Source organism: Pongo abelii, chromosome 1, assembly GCF_028885655.2.
Source record: "Pongo abelii isolate AG06213 chromosome 1, NHGRI_mPonAbe1-v2.0_pri, whole genome shotgun sequence".
Taxonomy (NCBI): Eukaryota; Metazoa; Chordata; class Mammalia; order Primates; family Hominidae; genus Pongo; species Pongo abelii.
In genome coordinates this window covers 123,427,626-123,447,643 of record NC_071985.2, presented here as the reverse complement: position 1 = coordinate 123,447,643, position 20,018 = coordinate 123,427,626, and the positions used below count along the sequence as shown (strand labels likewise).

The window sequence follows — 20,018 nt, the reverse complement described above, 5'->3', positions numbered from 1 at the left end:
CGGCTAGTTTTGTATTTTTAGTAGAGACGGGGTTTCACCATGTTGGTCAGGCTGGTCTCGAACTCCTGACCTCAGATGATCCACCCACCTCGGCCTCCCAAAGTGTTGGGATTACAGACGTGAGCCACCGTGCCCAGCCCAAATTATGATTTTGAAAGCTGTTGCAGTACCAGGAAAAAAAAAAGGCAACAGAACTACTTTCACCTCCATTAGAAAGACAGCAAAGCCAGAAAGTATAGCTTTCAGGCACAAAAATTCTTCACCCAGCCAGTAATCTGGGAAATATTGATATTTGTTTTCCTCATCTCAACCCCAAAATGACATGTAGGAACAGGTGTTTAAGTTTTTGGATAAATAATGAATTAAGAAATTCCAGCCAGGCGTGGTGGCTCACGCCTGTAATCCCAGCACTTTGGGAGGCCGAGGCAGGCGGATCACAAGATCAGGAGATCGAGACCATCCTGGCTAACACAGTGAAACCCCGTCTCTACTAAAATACAAAAAATTAGCCGGGTGTGGTGGCACGCGCCTGTAGTCCCAGCTACATGGGAGGCTGAGGCAGGAGAATCGCTTGAACCCGGGAGTTTGAGGTTGCAGTGAGCCAAGATCATGCCACTGCACGCCAGCCTGGGTGACAGAGCGAGACTCTGTCTCAAAAAAAGAAAAAGAAAGAAAAGAAAGAAAGAAAGAAATTGCTCCTCTCCCAGCCACATAGTAGGCCTGAACTCAGAAGTCTTCCTTAAGTGTCAGATGCATAAATGAGAACAGTAAGGACTCCAGCATGCTTCTCCTTCAATGCAGAATGTGGCTGGAGGTCTTGGGCAGTGTAATTTTATTTCTTCACCATGAAATTTGGGAATACATAATCTTTAAAGGATGGCCCTTGAGTAATTCAGGGAACAGCAGAGGGAAGGGGCTGTGAGCTGAGGCCAAAGGTCTGACTTATCCTTAGGGTATCATAACTGGGGGTATTTCAGCCCTTCCTGACCTAGGTCCTGCTTCCACTGGAGGGAGGCCTCTTTGCCATTGTGTACATCTCTGGCTGTCACTGGACTCTGGTCCCTCCCCCAACACTGTCAAGCAGGGGTTCCCTACTAATGATTTGCATGACTATTTTCTCAGTTTCCAAAGGGATAGTGTATACCCAGTAACATTCTAATTGCATAGAAATAAGTTAATTTATGACACAAAGGATGCCTTATGGCATGGAGGCTTAATTCTTGTGGAACTTCAGTTGAGGACTGGAATAGATACTTTGCCTCAACTGAAAATAGACCTTTGGGGGAAAAAAAAAAAAAAAAAAAGACAAAGAAAATAGACCTTTGGTCTGAACAAAAAGGCCCTTCACATTCTGCTCAGCCTAATCACTTCCCCAGCCTCCTCAAAACCTTTCCTAATATGTATTGCCTCCTGGAAATATTTTCTTTCTTAAACGCGTGATTCCAATCCAGACCCTCTACAGTGGGGATCACCGGATAAAAGGGATGAGAGAAAACAGGAAAGCCTTGGAGTCAGACAGACCTGATTCAAATCCTAGCTCTGCTGCTTACCAGCTGCATGACTTGGGACAACTTATGGGCTTCAACGTCCTCATTTGTAAAATGAAGATTAAAGGGGATAAAAGCACTTAGTTCAGTGCCTGTTGCATAGAAGGTTGTTTCAGTAATCTATGATTATATAGCAAACCACTTCAAAATTTAGTGCTTGAAACAACAGCCACTATTTATTTGCTCATGATTTTACAATTTGGGCAGGGCTCTCCAGGGGTGATTTGTTTCTACTCTACGAGGTGTTGATTGGGCTTGATTGGGGCTCTAGGGTCCAAGGTGGCCACGTGTGTCCGGGGCCATGGTGCTGGCTCCCAGTGGGGATGCTTGGTTGTCCTCCATGTGGCCTCTCATAATTCAGTAATCTAGCCTGAGATCCTTTACATGAGAGCTGACTTCTAAGAGCAAAAGCAGAAACTAAGGTACCTCTTAAGGCCCAGGCCTGGACTGGTGCCACATCACTTCTGCTACATTCTTTCTGTCAAAGCAAGTCACATGATTCAAGGGAAGGGGAAATAGACTCCAACTCTTGATGAGAGGAGCACCATGCTCATACAAAGATAGAAGGAACTGTTATCATCTTCTGCAGATTCTATCACAGAACACCTTCAATATCTTATTTGTCATCAGAATGAAAACAAAGATAATCAAGGGAACCTCACCTTTATTCTTTCCCTGGGTTTAATGAGACTCTGCTCCAATTTCTTTGCTTTTTTTTTTTTTTTAAGATGGAGTCTCGCTCTGTCACCCAAGCTGGAGTGCAGTGGCATGATCTCGGCTCACTGCAAGCTCTGCCTCCTGGATTCAAGTGCTTCTCCTCCCTCAGCGTCCTGAGTAGCTGGGATTAGAGGCGCTCGCCACCATACCTGTCCAATTTTGTCGTATTTTTAGTAGAGACAGGGTTTTACCGTGTTGGCCAGGCTGGTTTTGAACTCTTAACCTCAAGTGATCCGCCTGCCTCGGCCTCACAAAGTGCCAGGATTACGGGCGTAAGATGCCATGCCCAGCCTAATTTTTGTATTTTTATAGAGTTGGGGTTTCACCATGTTGGCAGGGCTTGTCTTGAACTCCTGACCTCAAGTGATCCATCCGCCTCGGCTTCCCAAAGTTCTGGGATTACAGGCATAAGCCACATTGTCCAGCCCTCCAATTTCTTGAGTATCATTCCAGCCCTCAGGTCTTGGGGCTCTGTCTATAATTAGCTATGTGCATATTTGTGTTCTGCTGTTTGCCTCTTTGTGGTGGATGTGCGTCCTGTTATCCCAACTTAAATTGGAAAGCCCATAGAGGCAGAGAGCAAGTCATCTTCGGCATCTCTTTCCAGCACTTAGTACTGTGGAGGGTTGAATTCAGTTGTGTCGTAGATGTCTAGGGAAAAGGACAGTGTTAGAAACCTCTGTGGAAGAGAATGTAGATGTGGGAAGATAAAGGGGTCTTAAGGCCCTGTGTTTCCTTACAGCCTGGCTAAAGAATGGCAACTTTCCAAATGTTTCATAGAAAGTCTCAAATACAGGGACACTTAGGCACTGGGGAACCACATATTTATTTAGATGAATCCAAACCAGACATGGTGCCGAAGCTCCTTGAGGACACAGTCTCACCACTGGCGGGCTTCCTGGAGGCACTGAAAAGAGGGAGCACTTTGTAGCCATGACAGCAAATGGCCAGAGGACACCAGGCTGCTGAGGACACCGTTGTCATGGTCCCTGGCTCCTTTGCCATGAATTCACTTCATTGCTGGGCACTGGCTGTGAGAGAGGGAAAGGAGCAACTAACACGAACACAAGTATCATTAACACAGAGAGGGAGGTGAGGGAGGGAGAGCTGTCTCTGCAAGCTGACTGTCGGAGAGCGCTTTCCTGAGAAGTCTGTACTTGTAACGCATCCCTTTAGGCTTTCATTTGCTACATACCAGTGAGAGCCTTAAATAAATGTCTTATGGGATCAAATTCATTTCCAATTTCCATCAGCCAGCAGCTACAAGTCAGAGAGGACACTGGGAACTTGTTCTCTTTAGTTCTGTCTCAAGCTTCTTTTTCACCTTATGCATCACTTTGTACACAACATAGCTAATGTGAATGACGGAAAATCTGAAAGAGCTGTCAAGTTCTAAATGATGAGCTGAGTTGCCTTTTGCCAATAATGTGCTGCTTGGGACCACACACCTAAAGGTTAAATTATAATTGACATAAATGAGAAAGAGGATTTTCTTCTCTTGGAAGGGAAGGAATCCATAAGCTTCAAAGTAAAAAACAAATATATTAATCCATTTTTTTTACCATGCTTATGATCCTGAGGTGTTTACTCAGTCAGCAGGAGCAGCCTCCCCTGTCCTTACACACCCCACAGGCATAAGGTGCTGTGACTCTTGTGGGTTCCTGCACTCTAAATTGTTGTCAGAATTGACATCTTTTCCTACAATACCTGCTCAGCTCTCTCCCACAGAACCTCCTTATGATTAGGTGGATGCTGTCACTCTTCTTCAGAGGACCATTCATTAGGTTTAATCCCTACCATCAACTTGAGGAGTGCAGACTTAGAGAGGATATGACAAAAGCAGACTGCATCTAGTATAAATTCTCTCCACAGGGATGACAGTATTCGCTTTTAAAAATGGTTACAAAAGGCTGGGCGTGGTGGCTCACGCCTGTAATCCCACCACTTTGGGAGGCCAAGGTGGGTGGATCATGAGGTCAGGAGATCGAGACCATCCTGGTTAACACAGTGAAACCCCGTCTCTACTAAAAAAAAAAAAAAAAATAGCCGGGCGTAGTGGCAGGCGCCTGTAGTCCCAGCTACTCTGGAGGCTGAGGCAGGAGAATGGCATGAACCTGGGAGGCAGAGCTTGCAGTGAGCCGAGATAGCACCACTGCACTCTGGCCTGGGCGACAAAGCGAGACTCTGTCTCAAAGTAGATGAATGAATAAATAAAAATAAAAATGGTTACAACAGCTGGGCATGTCGGCTGTCACGTGTAATCCCAGCACTTTGGGAGGCCGAGGTGGGTGGATCACTTGAGGTCAAGAGTTCGAGACTAGCCTGGCCAACATGGTGAAACTCCATCACTACTAAAAGTAGAAAAATTAGCCAGGCATGGTGGCGGGCGCCTGTAATCCCAGCTACTCGAGAGGCTGAGGCACAAGAATTGCTTGAACCCAGGAGGCAGAGGTTGCAGTGAGCCGAGATGGCGCCACTGCACTCCAGCCTGGGCAACAGAGCAAGATATCATCTGAAAAAAAAAAAATGGTTACAACAAAAGTGGCCACCAGTAGATACATGACTGAAAGGCTCAGGAATGCACCTCTGTCCCTGACTTAACAACACTAGCCATAAATAGGAACTAATCCATTGAGACATCTTGCCTCTCTTTACTTACCTTTGTCAGAGTACCACGCCTTCTTAGGTGTCCTCAATTAGGAACTGCAATAATTCGGACATTTCTCAGTGTTAACGTCTCAGAAATCTCTGAGAAACCTTTCAGAGCATTAGAAAGGAATATTCTAATTCAGGTTTTTGGGGAGTCAATGGTGCTAATTAGGTAGTCTATACATAGAGAAGAACAGGACATGTAAGGGCTCATTCATTCTCGATTCATGCAACAAACATTCAGAGTGCCTACTGTGTGTCAGAAACTGGGCTAGACACTGGGGGGACAAAGGCAAATAAGACAATGTCCCTACCCTCAAAATGCTTATAATTTAATAGGGAAAATATCTATAAATAGATAATTATAAAACAGTATGTTAAACACAATGATAGAGATCTGAACAAGGTGACAGGTATAGATAAGTGATTAAATACTTTAAGGAAGTAGAGAGGATATGCAATATTACCTATAAACAAACCGGAGGGGAAGTGAAATAAAGCCCGACAAACAGCTGCAGCCTTCCTAGGCTCAGCTGGAAGATTGCACAGCATAAAGAAAAATGAGCTGAGCGAGGACTGGGAGACCTGGGCTATTTCCACCAGTGCCAGGTGATCAATGAACTGACACTGGGAATCTTGGGCAAACCAGTTTCCTCCCTGTACTTTCGTCTTCTCATTTGCAAAATGGAAATAACAATTCTTCCTATATTATTGAATTGTCATGGAGAGAAATGAGATAGTAGATAATTAAAATGTCTCCTGCAATACATCCTGATGATGACAGTGATGAGAGAGTCCAGCGGAGGAACCCCTTCTCGACCTAGGCTTGCGTCTGTGTTCCCTGACTCTTCCACCGGTGGAGAGAGGAGGTGACTGGCACCCTAAGGCACTAGTTCTCCTCTTGCCCTTACCTTTCACATCCACCCGACAGTCCACAGATGCCTCCCCTAGGGGGTTCACCGCCTTGCAGGTATAGATGCCTCCATCAAAGGGACCCGGCTTGCGGATCTCTAGGGAGCAGATTCCCAGGTGAGTCAGGGCTCTGTACTTAGGGTTGCCTTGGATATCCATCTTGTTCTTCAGCCAGATGATCTTGGGCTGGAAGACAAAGATGAGGGAGGCAGCAAGGAGGGGCGAGGGTAAGAACCAATAGTCTTTCTGTGCTCAGTTTCTGGGACTCTGTCTACATAGAGATAATGGCTTTCTGGAAGGCTCCCTGTTCCTCATGTTGTGGGAAGGGGTTCCCCTTCCAGTACCACCAGCAGTCCCCCAAGCTCCTTCTCTTGTTTGAAAATAGCACCTGAAACTTCACTTTCTTCACCAATATTTCTGACTGGAAGAAAACTGCTAACTTCTGTTCCGTGCTCTCAGGCAGCCCCTTTATGGATCAGAAGCACTGAGCATCAGGCTCACCTCTTGTGAACCATTCGTATTCTGTTCCCACTGCTGACTTGTGAGTTGCCTCTGTCCCCTCTGATTAGAGAGTAGCTTCTAGAGTGGGCTTTTGATATGCCCCGTCTGAGATGTTGTCTCCATGTAGTCTGGCCCAGACTCAAAACCAAAAAGATTCTTGGTACAGGTTGTTAATGGTGTTTTCTGCTGTGTGTGGAGCATGATGACTAGATTGTAAATAGACAGAGAGCCTTGCTCAGGGTTGTGGCCAAAGGCTGAACTCTAGGCAGCTTGCCTGTGCACGGCCCTGATGGGATGAGGTATGCATGGGAAGGAGAAACCACCAGGACTCTGTCACTCCTACCAGAGAAACAACTTGAAGCACATGCCTAATTGCCAGCAGGTCAGTAAGCAACACCTTCATATATGAGAAACAAACATTCAAAAGGAAATGTCATTCTCATCAGTCTGTCTTGGACTCCAAGCACCCGGACTGTTCCTAAATACCGTGCTGTAGAAGAGGCAGATGGCGGTGATGGTAACAGATGTTATGTTACAGTGCTCTGCAACTCAGCTTAGGTTAGGACAGGTAGGAAAAAGAAGCAGCTCAGCACAGCGTCCCCCAGAGCCCCCACTCACCCGGGGAGAGGCGCGGACACAGCAGAAGAGCTGGGTATTATAGCCGGTGACTGTTGTGCAGTCGGCCAGAGGCTGGGTAAACTTTGGGGCTTCAGAGAAGTCTCGTTGGGCAAACCCCTTGGTCTTGTAAACAGTAGCTGAGGGCACCAAGAGGGGCTGGGATGTAGCTTCTGAGATCCCAGCCCTCGTCGACTCTTTATCCTTAGTATTTTTTTTTTTTTTTTTTTTTTGAGATGGAGCCTCACTCTATTGCCCAGGCTGGAGTGCAGTGGCGCGATCTCAGCTCACTGCAACCTCCAACTCCCAAGTTCAAGCAATTCTCCTGCCTTAGCCTCCTGAGTAGCTGGGAGTACAGGCATGCACCACCATGCCTGGCTAATTTTTGTATTTTTAGTAGAGATGAGGTTTCACCATGTTGGCCAGGCTGGTCTCGAACTCCTGACCTCAGGTGATCCGCCTGTCTTGGCCTCCCAAAGCGCTGGAATTAGAGGCATGAGCCACTGTGCCCGGCCTATCCTTAAGTCTTCCCAGCTCATGGTCCCCGTGCCTCCCTTACCTGCTTTCTGGATGTGGGCGAGGTCCGTGGTGATGGGGGCTGTTTCACTGAGTCCGCACTGATTTTCAGCAAAGACGCGGAAGGCATAGGAGTTGCCGATGATGAGGTCAGAGACGATGCAGCTGGTGCGGTGATAGTGCTCCAGCACCGTGAACCACAGCTGCAGGACCAAACATGATGCCAGAAATCAGCCACCCCATGTGGAGCTACCAGAGGCCTGTCCCAACATGCCGTCTTCCACCCTCCTTCCTTCCCAGCTGGCCTCACCCCAGATTTTGTGTCAGCCTTCTGCACCGTGTATCCCAGAAGTGCTGTATTCCCCGTATCTTGGGGAGGTGTCCATTCCAGTGTAGCGCTGAAGCCCCAAACGTCCACCAGCTTAATACTCTGAGGAGGGCCTGGCCTCTCTGAAAGGGCAAAGCCATGGCAGTGGGCATGGAACATCCCACATGCATTGAAGTCACTTCAGGAGTGCCCTGGCCCCTTTTTCTGCTCAGCTACCCCTCCTGCGCCCACCCTGTGTCCCAGACATGACGTGGGAGCCTTGCCCCAGCTTCCCCAGCTCTCTGAGCTGGCTCCTCTTCAGCCTGGAGAGGGAGTTCCTGAGGACCCCCCCATCTCCCACTTCTCCCACCGTACCAATCACCAGGATGTCAATGGTGGCGGTGGCCTCCAGGCCACCCAGCTGCACACGGAGTTGGTAGCGACCTGAGTCAGCACGTTGGGCTTCTCGGATGAAGAGGATGGAGTCTCGCTCCCCATTCCGCACACTCACACGCCTGGTGTCCAAGGCACAGCCATCGTGTGTCCAGATGGCTTGAGGTTTGGGCTTGCCCTGAGGAATGAGGGTAACGCTTTGAGCAGCCCTGAGAGGCTTCCTGACTCTCCATGCTGCTGTAGGGGTCCTGTCCACCCCAGGTCCACAGGGAGGCTTGACTTGGAGCTGCACATTCCTTGAGTTAGAAGTTGGTGGACCCTCCCGGGGGCCTCCTCCTTTCAGCAACAGCCTAAGGATCTTGGGAAAGAGGGATGGCTTTGAGTCTCCCAACCTCTGAGATCTTAGGTCATGAACACCTGGGGCAGCTGGGACCAATTGAATAGCCGCTCAAACTCCCAAGAACCCTTCTAACTGCAAGCTCTGAGGCTTCTGCAGACTATAGGGCATGGATTAGCCTCACACCATCTCATGGGTGCACACCCAGTCCTATCCAAACCCACCTTCAGGAGTGCAGAGGTCATTTGGCCTCAGACTTCTGGTGGTGTGACCCCTTCTATCCAAGGCTGGGAAGATTGCCCCTCTGCTAGCAGGACTCTTGGTATCTGTTTCCAAATCCAAAACCTGCACTGGCCCCAGACATGGACCCAGTATAGGGCTGGCATGATCACCTGGAATGGGATTAGTAGGTTCACTGTGTCCCCAACCTTCCGGATGTAGGTCTGCCTCAGGGCCCGAGGTAGCCAGATCTTGGGGTGCTCTGAGTGATGGAAAGAGAGAGAATAGGAGATGGATACTCAGAGAAAGTAAATCCTGCATCCAGCTGCCTGCTGTGGGTGAGTGGCCCAGGAACTGGTCACCAAATTAAGCCCTTCTTAGAGGGGAGGGGAAGAGTGCTCCCATCATCCTGCTGGGATTTGGGGATGAGGGGTTGGCTTAAGGAACACCCTGGGAAACATTAAAGTCTCAGCAGAAGGAACACTAGAGCGCGAGTCTGACAGTTCTCTTAATTTGTAACTCTCAAGTACTGACTTTCCATCATCTAGAGGCATTCCATCCTGATGGAGGCATTTTTATTTTTCTGTTTGTGTACAGACCAGCCTAGTCTGTGTGGTTTGTCTTTCCACCCTTTTCTACACTTGTCCTTAATACCATTCCTTTTATCAAGGCCACTTTCCATGTCAATCCTGACCTCCCAGTTAGCTGTGGGTCTCAGGAGAATGCTCTCCATTCTGTAGGCAGAGTCAACACCCTGACCTCCCCAGCCGCTCACGGAGACAACACTGATGTCACTGCAGAGAGAACACGTGTCTGGGTCCCTTCCTCTGCATGGCCACTCCGCTCCCGGGCGCCTGCACAGTCTTCTTCCAGTTTGCAGAGGATCATTTTGTATAGATTCTGGGACAGATTAGGTCCACCACTCATTTCCCTTTGATCTCACAGGTCTGTCCCAGTGAGAAGTAGAGATTAGATGATGTGTATGGGCTTCCAGGATGAAGACAGGAAATGCTTGGAAAAGTGCTGAGTGTAGGTTTGGAGAATGACCAGGTGTCATTTCTCTCCGCTTGGGATGCCTCACACTGTCTCAGCTGCCGAAGCACAAATATTCCACCTGCATTCCCTCGGGGGCCTGGCTGAGACGGACACCATTTTCTGGCCTTTTCCTGGCTGCTGTCTCCTCCTTTCTCAGGCACAGGCAGTCGCCTGGCTGATATTAGCTTCAGTAGAATGTGATAGTGCTTCAGTTCCCAACAACCCAGGACTCTTGCCACAGTTCATTCTTGGCAGTTGGAAGAACTTCACCCCTGGTACATTCCTGTGGCAAACAGCATGACTGCTCGATAGTGGATTCCAGACTCTTTGATAACACACACTTCCGTGAAAATACTTCCCTGAGCATTCACTATGACAAACGTATGTTTACTTATAGATGAACTGTTTAAATATGTACATTACAGAACACAAACATGTAAGTGACGCAGCTGAAACAGAGCTGCTTCTGTATCCTTCCTCCAGCTCAGTCGGCAAGCATTGTCCAGAGAACTTCACTCCCAGGGTCTCCCCATGATAATCTCAAGGTCGCGAGACCTTTGCAAATGAAGATCAATAGCAATGTACAGTGCACACGGTCCATTTGATTTCTGCAGTTTCCTTTTGTGCTGTGTGGCTTATGTTTTCACCTGGGCTGTGCCTGTCTTAGACTGCACCTCAGGAATATGTGATGAGGGGACTTGACGGGCCTGAGTGCCCGTCCTCCCTGCCCTGCTCAGGGCTTGACTGCCTCAGCACAGATGCAGCAGCCCCAGGCGGCTGAGTGACCCTGCTGTGGCTGCCCTCGGCTGGGCTCTGGTGGCTTGGGAGGGGCGGGGCATGAAGAACAGAAGACGCGTTTGTGTGATGGGCTCCTCTCCTGTGGCCATCTTGGCAAGCAACCAAGGAGTTGAAAACGGGCGGATGTGACTTAAGAGTGTTTTGAAAAAGAGGGCCGTACTTGGAAAGGAGGGTCATAACCTCATCTTGTCGGGCTTGGTTCCCCACTGTGTGTTGGGGGAGGAAATAACCCTTCCTATATTTGCTGGGGAGAGGGCTGGAGAGGAGCTGGCTCTGCTGTCCCTGTGCCGCCTGCCTACAGAATGTCGGCGTTAGGAAGGGCCTGTAAGCACCAGAACAAGGATGCTGGGAGCAAGAGGGCTCCGAGAAAGAAGCCGGTATTCTGGAGACCTCCCGGCTAGCGGTGACGATGTGCCTGGCACCAGAGACTCCTGCCTCCCCATCTAAGATTGTGTGTCTGAAAGACCCATTCTCAGAGCACTAGCTGTGTCTTGCCCACCAGTGTGTACCCAGCACTGAGCACCACAGTCAGGGCTTGGACAGTGGCCTGCCCCTGGAGGGAGGAGGCCCAGAGGGAAGGCGGGGGCTAGACATACCCAAGAACTGCAAAGGGTTGAGGCTGGGAGATGAACCCAGGCCTTCACGCCTGGCAGAAGTGCCCGCTGAGCCCCGCCCTGCTGAGACCTCAGGTAGGGAATGGGCTGTTATGGGTAGCTGTGACCTAATGTATGTGTTTCCACCTAGTGTTTCTTTTGTTTCTTAGAAAAACACCTTGGAAAATGTTAGCATTCTTATACCTGAACTAAAGAGAAAAATGAAAGAAATGGGTTTATGTGGAACATAAGCTAAGGTGGGGGAGTTAGGGGAAGAGGAGCAGACTGGCCCTTGAGATCTAGAGGGGATCCTGGCTGGGCAGAGAGCAAGGAAGGAGGCTGCCCGCGAGGACGGCGGTCTGTCCCTCCCTGGACGGCTCCATTGCCGATTCTCTGCTTATCAGTGGGTTTCCTGACAAGATGACGAAACTTAAGTCTCTAGAATGGACTCTGAGGATGAGTAGGTGAGGCCTCTGCTCCCAGCAGGGTCCCGGCTCCTTGTGGGAGGGCAGAGGATGGACGTGAGGATGACTCAGCTGACTACGTGCAGAGGTGGCAGGAGAGAGTGTGACAGCTTCAGATGCCCGGTCAGCAGGTCAGCAGCATGCTCTCCAATCGCCTCCCAACCCAACCCAGGCGCAATCTGACTCTTTGCTAAGAATGTGAATGCCGGGGCTCATTTGAGGCATCTCTTTTCACACATCCGCAGTCAAGCGAGGTGTAAATTGTACTGACCTTGGGGAGGCATGGCTTCCCCTGATGCCCAAGGTCTTTCTCCTCCTCAGATGACAGGAGGGATGTGAACCAAAGCCTAGAGCCTTTAAGAGCCTAGGTTTTCTAAGAGCAGGTCTGTGAGAGTCACAGTTTGGTTTTCTCCCTTCATAGGATCTTAAAGAAAAGGCATCTTGAAAAGTTCTTTGAGGGCCTTTGGCTCTGAGTTAGGCTGCTCTCAGTACGATGTTTCTCTCAGACAGGATGCTGTCTAATTCTTTCTCAAAAATTCTTAGAGAAAACTACTTCAGGCCAGGCGTGGTGGCTCACGCCTCTAATCCCAGCACTTTGGGAGGCTGAGGAGGGTGGATCACCTGAAGTCAGAAGTTCAAGACCAGCCTGGTCAACATGGTGAAACCCCGTCTCTACTAAACATACAAAAATTAGCCGGGTGTGGTGGCGGGCGCCTGTAATCCCAGCAACTTGGGAGGCTGAGGCAGGAAAATTGCTTGAACCTGGGAGGCAGAGGTTGCAGTGAGCCGAGATCGCACCATTGCACTCCAGCCTGGACAATAAGAGCAAAACTTCGTCTCAAAAAGGAAAAAAAAAAAAAAAAAAAGAGAAAACTACTTCAAGTCCAAAGATCTTGACTTCTGATTAGAAAATTCCTCCTAATACCTACCCTACTTTTATCCTGCTAAAGTTTATGCCTGTTTTACTATTCTATAATTGTTCCTATCCTCTCATAATTCCCTTTTATGGGATCAGTCTTTCTCCAGCGGCTCCCTAGGGGCTGTATAGTTCAGACCGATGTTACTAACTATGACCTGGAGAGCCAAGAACCAAGATGGAAGCACTGGAGAAGTGGAGAGGGTGTGTGTGTGTGTGTGTGTGTGTGTGTGTGTTTGTATGAGTGTGTATGTATGTGTATATGAGTGTATGTGAATGTGTGTGTTTGTGTACGTGCATGAATGTGTGTATGGGTGTGTTTACGTGTGTCTGTGTGTGAATGGTGTCTCTATGTGTGTGTATGAGAACGTGTGAGAGAGAGAGAGAGCCTGCATACACACGTGCCTATGTGGGTGAAGGGTTACCAAAAGAGGGCGAATGCAGGAGGCTAGCTATGACTTTGAAACTATCCAGAGGTTTCCAGAAATCCAAGAAGTACCAGGATTTCTTAGAGAAACATTACCAGATGCCTAGGATGTGGCCTTGGGCTTCTCAGAAACCTGTCTGGAGGAGTGCAATGGGAAAGGAGTAGGGCAAGAGTGTCACTTTCTTGAAGGCCATGAAACTAAGGTCAAAAAAAATAAAAGGACATAGGAACAGGCAACACTTCTCTGAGGAAAAGACTCCACCCCACCCCGTCCCTGTGTTACAGTCGTCCCCCTAGTGCTTGATGGTTTTAGCCCTGGCTCACTGTCTCTCCAACACTGCTCCAGGCATAACTCTTGCTGGTCCCAACACCCGTATCTCCAGTCCCTGTAGGGTCTCTTGCATCTGGCCCACCACTCCTCCAATAACTTTGTCCTCTCTTAATTCAGCCACTGGTCCCTGTGGCCATTCTCTAGACCAAGAGCTACAATCCTTCTATGATCAGAATTACAAGCATCCCACTGTCTCATCACCACCTCTATAAGAGATAGCTAACTGGCCAACAAAATGTATGTTACCCCTTATGTAGTGTAGCTATCTCTGAGAAGTGGCTGCCCAGCCACCTTTTGCTGGATGGCCACGAGACTAGTTTTTGCCAATGAGACGTAAGTGGCAATGGTGAGAATCACTTCTGGTCCCAGGCTTTGAAGAAGTTAGATTTCTATTTTCCTCTTCCACTAGCTGTACACAGATGATCACGGGCCCTAAGGAATGGCAGAGCCCCAAGATTAAAGAGGACTGGGTCCCTGAATTACCACATGGAGGAGAACTATCTGCAGAATTAGTTTTTAGTTCTTACGCTAGTGAGAAATAGATGTCTGCCATTCCTGAGACCTATTTGTTTCATTCACTAGTATACCTAACTAATATAATCTTTATCCCTTTAGCTCACTTCCTCCAGTGCTCCAACACCAGCAATTCTTTGGCACCACTGAGATCTGTGATCCACTGTCCTACCACCCTCTCACTACCTAGCACCCCTTTCATGTTAGCACTTTCTTCACCACGCAACTTAGATTGCACGGTCATTATCATACCCTCTCTCTTGCACTCACTCAAATCCCTGAGTCCTCTTTGACTTCACTGCACTCTCCTGGCAATACCTAACCCTTGTTAAATAAACTTCCCACCCACTCAGTGCCTGTATCTGCACAGAGTAACAAGACTGGGGGAAAATACAAAATTATGTGGAATTTAACTTGAGGGCCATTAATAGTGACCACCACCTCCAAGTGAACTCTGGCAATTCTACTAGACTTCCCGAGTTCACTCGGCCTCCCATTCTCCTGGGTGACTATTGCACACCTTTCTCTTCTAAAACCTCCCTACCGTCTCCCTCATTCTCATTCCCAGTTGTTGATCTTGCTAGTGTCTAAGGCCCACCTACAGTCTATTCTTAACATGGCCAGCTGGAAAAATCCTTAAAATCTACACTTGCTCCTGTCAGTCCTTACTCCCAGTCCCTGCACTGGCTGGCTGTCTCGTAGACAAACCAAAGTCTTCACAGCAGCCGTGCTACCTCTCGGACCGAAATACTGCCGTTGTCTCCCTCCCTGTGCTACAGCCACAATGGCCCCAACCCATAAAGCACACTCCTGCCTCAGGGTCTTTGCAGTTGTTCTCTCTGCGTGGAAAATATTCCCCCAAATATCTGCATGCATTGCTTTCTCACATCCTTTAAGTTGCTGCTCAAATGTCACCTTATTAGTGAGCCTTCGCTGAATATTCCATTTGAAGTAGGAAGCCTGCATGATTCCTACCCGCAGCACGTGCTATCCCCGTCCCTGCATTAGTTTTGGCACAGCATTTCTCACCATCTGACATATTAGATATTTTACTTGTTTATTTATTGTCTAGCTCCCTCCGCTAGAATCTAACTTCCATGAGGGCAGTTATTTTTACCTATTTTGTTCATTTCTGTAATTCTGGCACCTAGAAGAGCGCCTGGCACATCATAGGCACAACCTAAATATTTGTGGAAGGAAGGAGGAGGAAAGGAAGGACGGAAGGAAGGAGGGAAGAAAGGTCACTCCTAGGCATGAGATTCAGTTTCCCATGCCTGGAAGACACAGAACAGTTCAGATTGAAAGAGAACACAGAGTCAGTTGGAGCGATGATGCTGAAGTCAGCAGATGGGCTCTTCCTCCTCCACCTCAGGGTCCCATCTTCTCCATGGGAGGGATGCAGCTTGTTTCCTAGCCTCTCCCTGTTTTGGAAGCTCTTCTCTGGCCCCTGCCAAGCTTTGTCTCCAGGACACAGTGCTCAGCGTAGTGCTGAGGACAGACATAGAACTGTTTACCAATGCCGGCCACCTACTCCTGCTTATTTAGCCACGTAGCAGGCTTGCCAAACTAAAAGCTCATTGTTGGCCATTTGCAATTGGTTTTGATCTTGCAAATTAATTTCTATTTCTGATGCCTGCTCTAGTTCCCATGTTTTCACATGCTTACTGTGATACTCAGTCCCAGAGCTCTCTGTAAGGAAGAGGAGTTAGGAGGAAGAAAGGCTTTGGAGCTCTCAGGGGGCTTAGGGGTCATCTAGTCCAGGCCCGTGGCACCCTGAAGGATCTTTGGTGGGGGTTTGGGGCTCTGTAGGCTATCTGAACTTTTTTGTGTATTTTTCCTGTGGCAAGAGTCCACAGCTGTCATTAGATTTTCCTAGGCGTCCATATCCACCAAAAGGTTGAGACCCTGATTTAGTTCAACTCCTCAATTTACAGATGAGAAAATGGGAGTGGATTGACTTGCCTAGGGCCACAGAACAGAGCTAAGATTTGAACTCATGACTTCTTTGTTCCAAGTAGTTAACAGATACACATATATTTTGCAAAGTATTCAAAGGTGTTCTTACTGCCAGTGACTTCTGGGATACCACTGGGTTGAGCCACTGCGTGCTAGTGGCCCTGAGGCCTGCAGTGTACAGAGCTGCTGTACACAAGAGGCTTTGGGCTGCCTTTGTGGGCCCGTGACTGGGGGCTGTCAGGAGCTGGCTGCAGCCAGAGGGGAGAAGCATGGGTGAGATGAGTGCCCTCCCTTGTGGTTTTGGGAAGACCAGTAGAGAGAGCCGAGGCGTCAGCAGTCCTGGCTCTCATTCTCCTGCTGCCTGTCACTTATTCTCTGGGCCTTTTAAGGGAAGAAACTGGTTTTCTGCCTCAATCACCCCAGCTTAATATATTTACACTAACTTCTGCTCCCTTCATCTTCAACGGGACAAACTTGGCCAGCTCTCTGCCCTTGACATTCAAATAGTTTCTGGAAACCTGGCCTCTCCCATGAAGATAAGAGGCAGAGAGCGTCTGCTGCACAACCCTATGGAGGGAGAACGCAGCCTTCACCTCTCACTTGGAAATATTTGATCATTTATTTACATCTTAGTTTGGCCTCTTCCAAGGCACTCTGGATCATCTCAGCAATCCTTTCAACTACCCTGATAGGTAGATGTTATTAATCACCATTTTACAGAGCGAAAATGGAAACTGAGCAGTCCAGTGACTTGTCCAAGGTCACAGGGCTGTTAGAGGCAGCACTAGGAATTGAGCCTAGGGCTTTGCCTCCAAGTCTAGTACATCTTTTCCCCTGCCTCTTCCTGCCCTAGGAGTCCACGTGTTTCTTGTTTGTGGTCTTTTCATCCTCTTCACTTAAGACTTTCAGGTGAGCGCCACGAAGTGGTTAGCTACAGAGGCCTCAGCCAGGGCATTCGGGGATGGGCGGCAGGAAGCTCGGGGCTGGAATTAGTGCCAACCACCTCCTCACTTGGGAACGCCTCTTTGCTGAGAGGCACACAGAGACCATCGTGAAGGGGAAATCGAATGCTTCTCCCAGGAGAGCTCCACTTCCGTGGAGCTCAGACTCTGAGGGGTCAGGATCTCCTATGGGAGCAGTGGGGGGTTGGAGGAGGTCCTGACCCCGTGGCACTGCCCAGCAGGAGGCCGAGTGTCACTGTGCTGCCCCACTCTTGGCCTCCCCATTGCCATAGCATTTGATTTCCCTGTTCCTTCCGCAGACAGTCACTATCTCTCACCCCTCAGTCCCTTCCTGACTGGCCATTAGTATATCAGGTCCTCCCAGTCCCTATGACAATTTTTTAAAAGGTAAAAATATAAACAGATCATTTTTAGTCACTGTAAAGTGCCACCAACACCATCACTGACTTCTCAGCTAAAACACAAAAACTTAGCAGGGACATTTGAGCAGCAAGTCAGACTCCATCAAGGACAGGGGATGGGGGCTCCCACGAATGATCTCCAGCCTAAGCACCAATCCTATAAAGTCTTTAGCTCTGCTAAAAAACCTGAGGTGCCGTCAGGAAGGTGGCGATGTCTTCCCCAACTCCCACCACCCAGCCTCCCCACCCTCCCCACCTGCCATGGGTCACCTTCTATAGGGGGCAGGAGCTGGGGAGTGGGGCTGCCAGCCCCCTGTCCAGGTGAAGCCTGGGGTGGTTCAGCATCCGCTGGGCTGGCTTCTTTCACCTTGGATCCTGCGGCCACCTCCGGAGCTGTGGCTGCCTCCATGCTGGGCCTTCCCAGAGGCTGAGCTCCAGCTCTAGATTTTCACTGCTGGTGATGAGGGAGGGGCTGAGCACCTGCTCCCAGGCTGGCCTCCCGGGTCCCAGCCACACGGTTACGTAACTGGGCTGGCCTTCCCCACTCAGCTACGCCCAGCAGAAAGGCTGAAGTAGGGGTTGGGGGAGAGAGGAGGATCAGAGAGCAGCTCAGAATAGCCCCAGGAGGACTGAGGTGGCCCTGTTATCTCGGGAGAGAGACGACACCCTCCACAGCACCAGGGAGGGAGAGCTTGAACACAGACCATCCAAAAGGGACCTCTGATTTCTGTCAGGAGGGTTGAGTGACATCTGCTCCTGACCTCCAGTTCTTCCCGCAGGGCATTCAGGTCCCAAAGAAGGGGCCCAGGATTAGGTGACTCACAGCAATGCCTGAACTGCTCTTTCTCCCTCTGCTCCCACATTCAATGAGTTGTAAAGTCTTATCAACTCAAGCTTTACAGGGCCTGTCCCACCCTCCCCTGCTCCCCGGGGGCAGTGGGCACAGCACAGTGGTAGGTGGAGACTGCACTCGCAATGGCTGCCTGGGCGCCACTTGGGGCTCTGTCACCAACTAGCTGTGTGACTCACAACACCTCACAGTCTCTCTTCAGTCTGTCTCCTCATCTGTAAAATGGAGATAATTATAACCATAGGGTCGTTGTGAGGATTAAAGAGGTCATCTCTGTAAAGTGCTTAGCAGAGTGTAGCCGACTAAGTGCTTGATAAATGTAAGCTATTTTTAGGTCAGGCCAGCACTTCCCCCTTTGAGAGCTGTCAATGGCTGCCTTGCCTATGAGATGAAGTACAAATAAAGGGAGAGGCAGCAGTGGTGGAGGCGAGCTCAGAGACCTGCGTGTGACTTCTGGCTGTACCACTCACTCACCAGCTGGGACTCTGGGCAAATGGCCGACTCGGAGTCTCAAGTCCCAGTCTATGAAACAAGGAATGATGCCATGATTGTGTTGAGGATAAAATGATACAATCTATAGGAAAGCGGCCAGCTCACAGCAGGTGCTAATCACATACTACAGGTCCTACATGATTTCCAGACTTAGCAAACCATCTTTCTATACGTGTTGTACATGCCACGGACACTGCCGCCTTCCTATCATACCCCTACCTTCTTATCTCCAGAAGCCAGCATCCCTCTGCATTTTAAAATGCTTTAATTTTAGAGCAGTTTTAGAGTCACAGCAAAGTTGAGTGGAAAGTACAGGGTTCCCATAGCCCCCTACTCACCTCTGTATTTTTTTCATGGAAAAAAAATGGGTGCAGTTGAATGAATGGACTGACTTCTTACTCATTTTTGCCTTCAATTTTGGGGTAATTGGTAAGATCCTAGGAGCCTGTGTTATCTTGGGGTGACAGAAGCTCAGCCTCTTTGTAACTGGTATAGGGGCTGAGGTCAAGGACAATCTGTTTATTGGGGCCTTGGATGGCCTATGGGGTTGGTTTGGTTGGCAGAAGACTGGGTTTTTGCCGTATCAGAACTAGTTTGAAGGTCTTTCTGAACTATTTTTCCTGCTTGACCCAGCCAAGGCCCCGTAAGTGTGGACAGTCTCCTAGCCAGGAGACCCCAAATACACCCCATTTTACACAACACGTAACCCATCTTTTGGTGAGGAAATTGGCCCAGGCCGAGTCTTAGCCCTTTGTTGGAGGGAAGGTGTAAAGAATCAACTTTAAGACGCAGGTTCCTAAGGTTTGCCCATCAGAAAGTCTAATTCAACAGGTCTGGGGTGCTATCCAGAAATCTGCACCTAAAAAAACCAACCTAGTGACTCTGGCTCAGGAAATCTTGGAATACCATGTTAGATAGAATTCCTTCAAATAAAACAAGGACCTTAGATAATGTCCTGGGGTAGGAACTCTCCCATCAGATGGTGGCCTCAGCAACAAGGGCTTTGCCCTGTCATCTTCAGAACGAGATGCTGGAGTATTACATGGAATATTGCCCCAGGCTAGCAGGGCAAGAACCTCTCTTAAATGCTTTGCAAGAGAGGAAGGCTGCAACTCTCCAAAGGTCCTTAAATGAAATGGACAAGAAAGGGCCTGTAAGAACAGCAAGAGAAATGTAAGAGGAGCAGATGGGAAGTTACAAAGCTGAACTTCTCAGTGCCGCCAGGGGTCAAACCTGCTCAAAAGAACACAGAATTCAAGGAGTAATTATCTGTTGCTGTATCCAGAAGGAAGAGTGTAGCAACTGAAACCTGTGAAGGTATGTGGGGTGGGTGCCTAGACTTTCTAGGAGGAAGAACAAGAAAGCTGGTTGTACACACACCCACGGGAGGAAGATCTGTATGAGCACTAAGAGCAAGAAAATGAAGAACAAGAAAATTAGGTAACTTAGGGCTCACATTTTTGTGAGCTGTTTTCCTCATAGATGCCCGAATACATTTCATGCTATAAATGTACAGTCCTGGCTCTTTAAATGGCTTGTTCTCTGGTTGCTGGAGTCTGATTCTGAA

The 20,018-nt window shown here is 48.9% G+C and overlaps 1 protein-coding gene across 2 annotated transcripts; it reads right to left on the bottom strand.

Annotated features, from left to right (window-relative positions):
* Positions 1 to 3,071: 3,071 nt before the first annotated feature.
* Positions 3,072 to 19,982, bottom strand: MYBPHL (myosin binding protein H like). 2 transcript variants are annotated; one of them, XM_002810498.4, is made up of 9 exons: positions 17,380 to 19,982; positions 8,887 to 8,975; positions 8,140 to 8,335; positions 7,768 to 7,907; positions 7,501 to 7,660; positions 6,945 to 7,081; positions 5,825 to 6,011; positions 4,924 to 4,967; positions 3,072 to 3,295 (listed from the first exon to the last, which is right to left on the bottom strand). In XM_002810498.4, exons 1-8 carry the CDS (start codon positions 17,516 to 17,518, stop codon positions 4,957 to 4,959), a joined length of 1,059 nt encoding a protein of 352 aa, XP_002810544.3. In that variant the 5' UTR covers positions 17,519 to 19,982; the 3' UTR covers positions 3,072 to 3,295; positions 4,924 to 4,956. The 2 variants fall into 2 exon arrangements, with proteins under 2 accessions (XP_002810544.3, XP_003775670.3); XM_003775622.4 differs by having other exon boundaries at positions 8,209 to 8,335.
* Between the last annotated feature and the right edge of the window lie 36 nt (positions 19,983 to 20,018).

Coding starts and splice junctions, on each gene's coding strand:
- MYBPHL (XM_002810498.4), bottom strand. CDS start 17,518: ATGGAGGCAGCCACAGCTCCGGAGGTGGCCGCAGGATCCAAGGTGAAA. Junction 8,976..17,379: donor GCTCCTGCCCCCTATAGAAG/GTGACCCATGGC, acceptor TCCATCACTCAG/AGCACCCCAAGATCTGGCTA. Junction 6,012..6,944: donor GTGTCCGCGCCTCTCCCCGG/GTGAGTGGGGGC, acceptor TTTGTCTTCCAG/CCCAAGATCATCTGGCTGAA.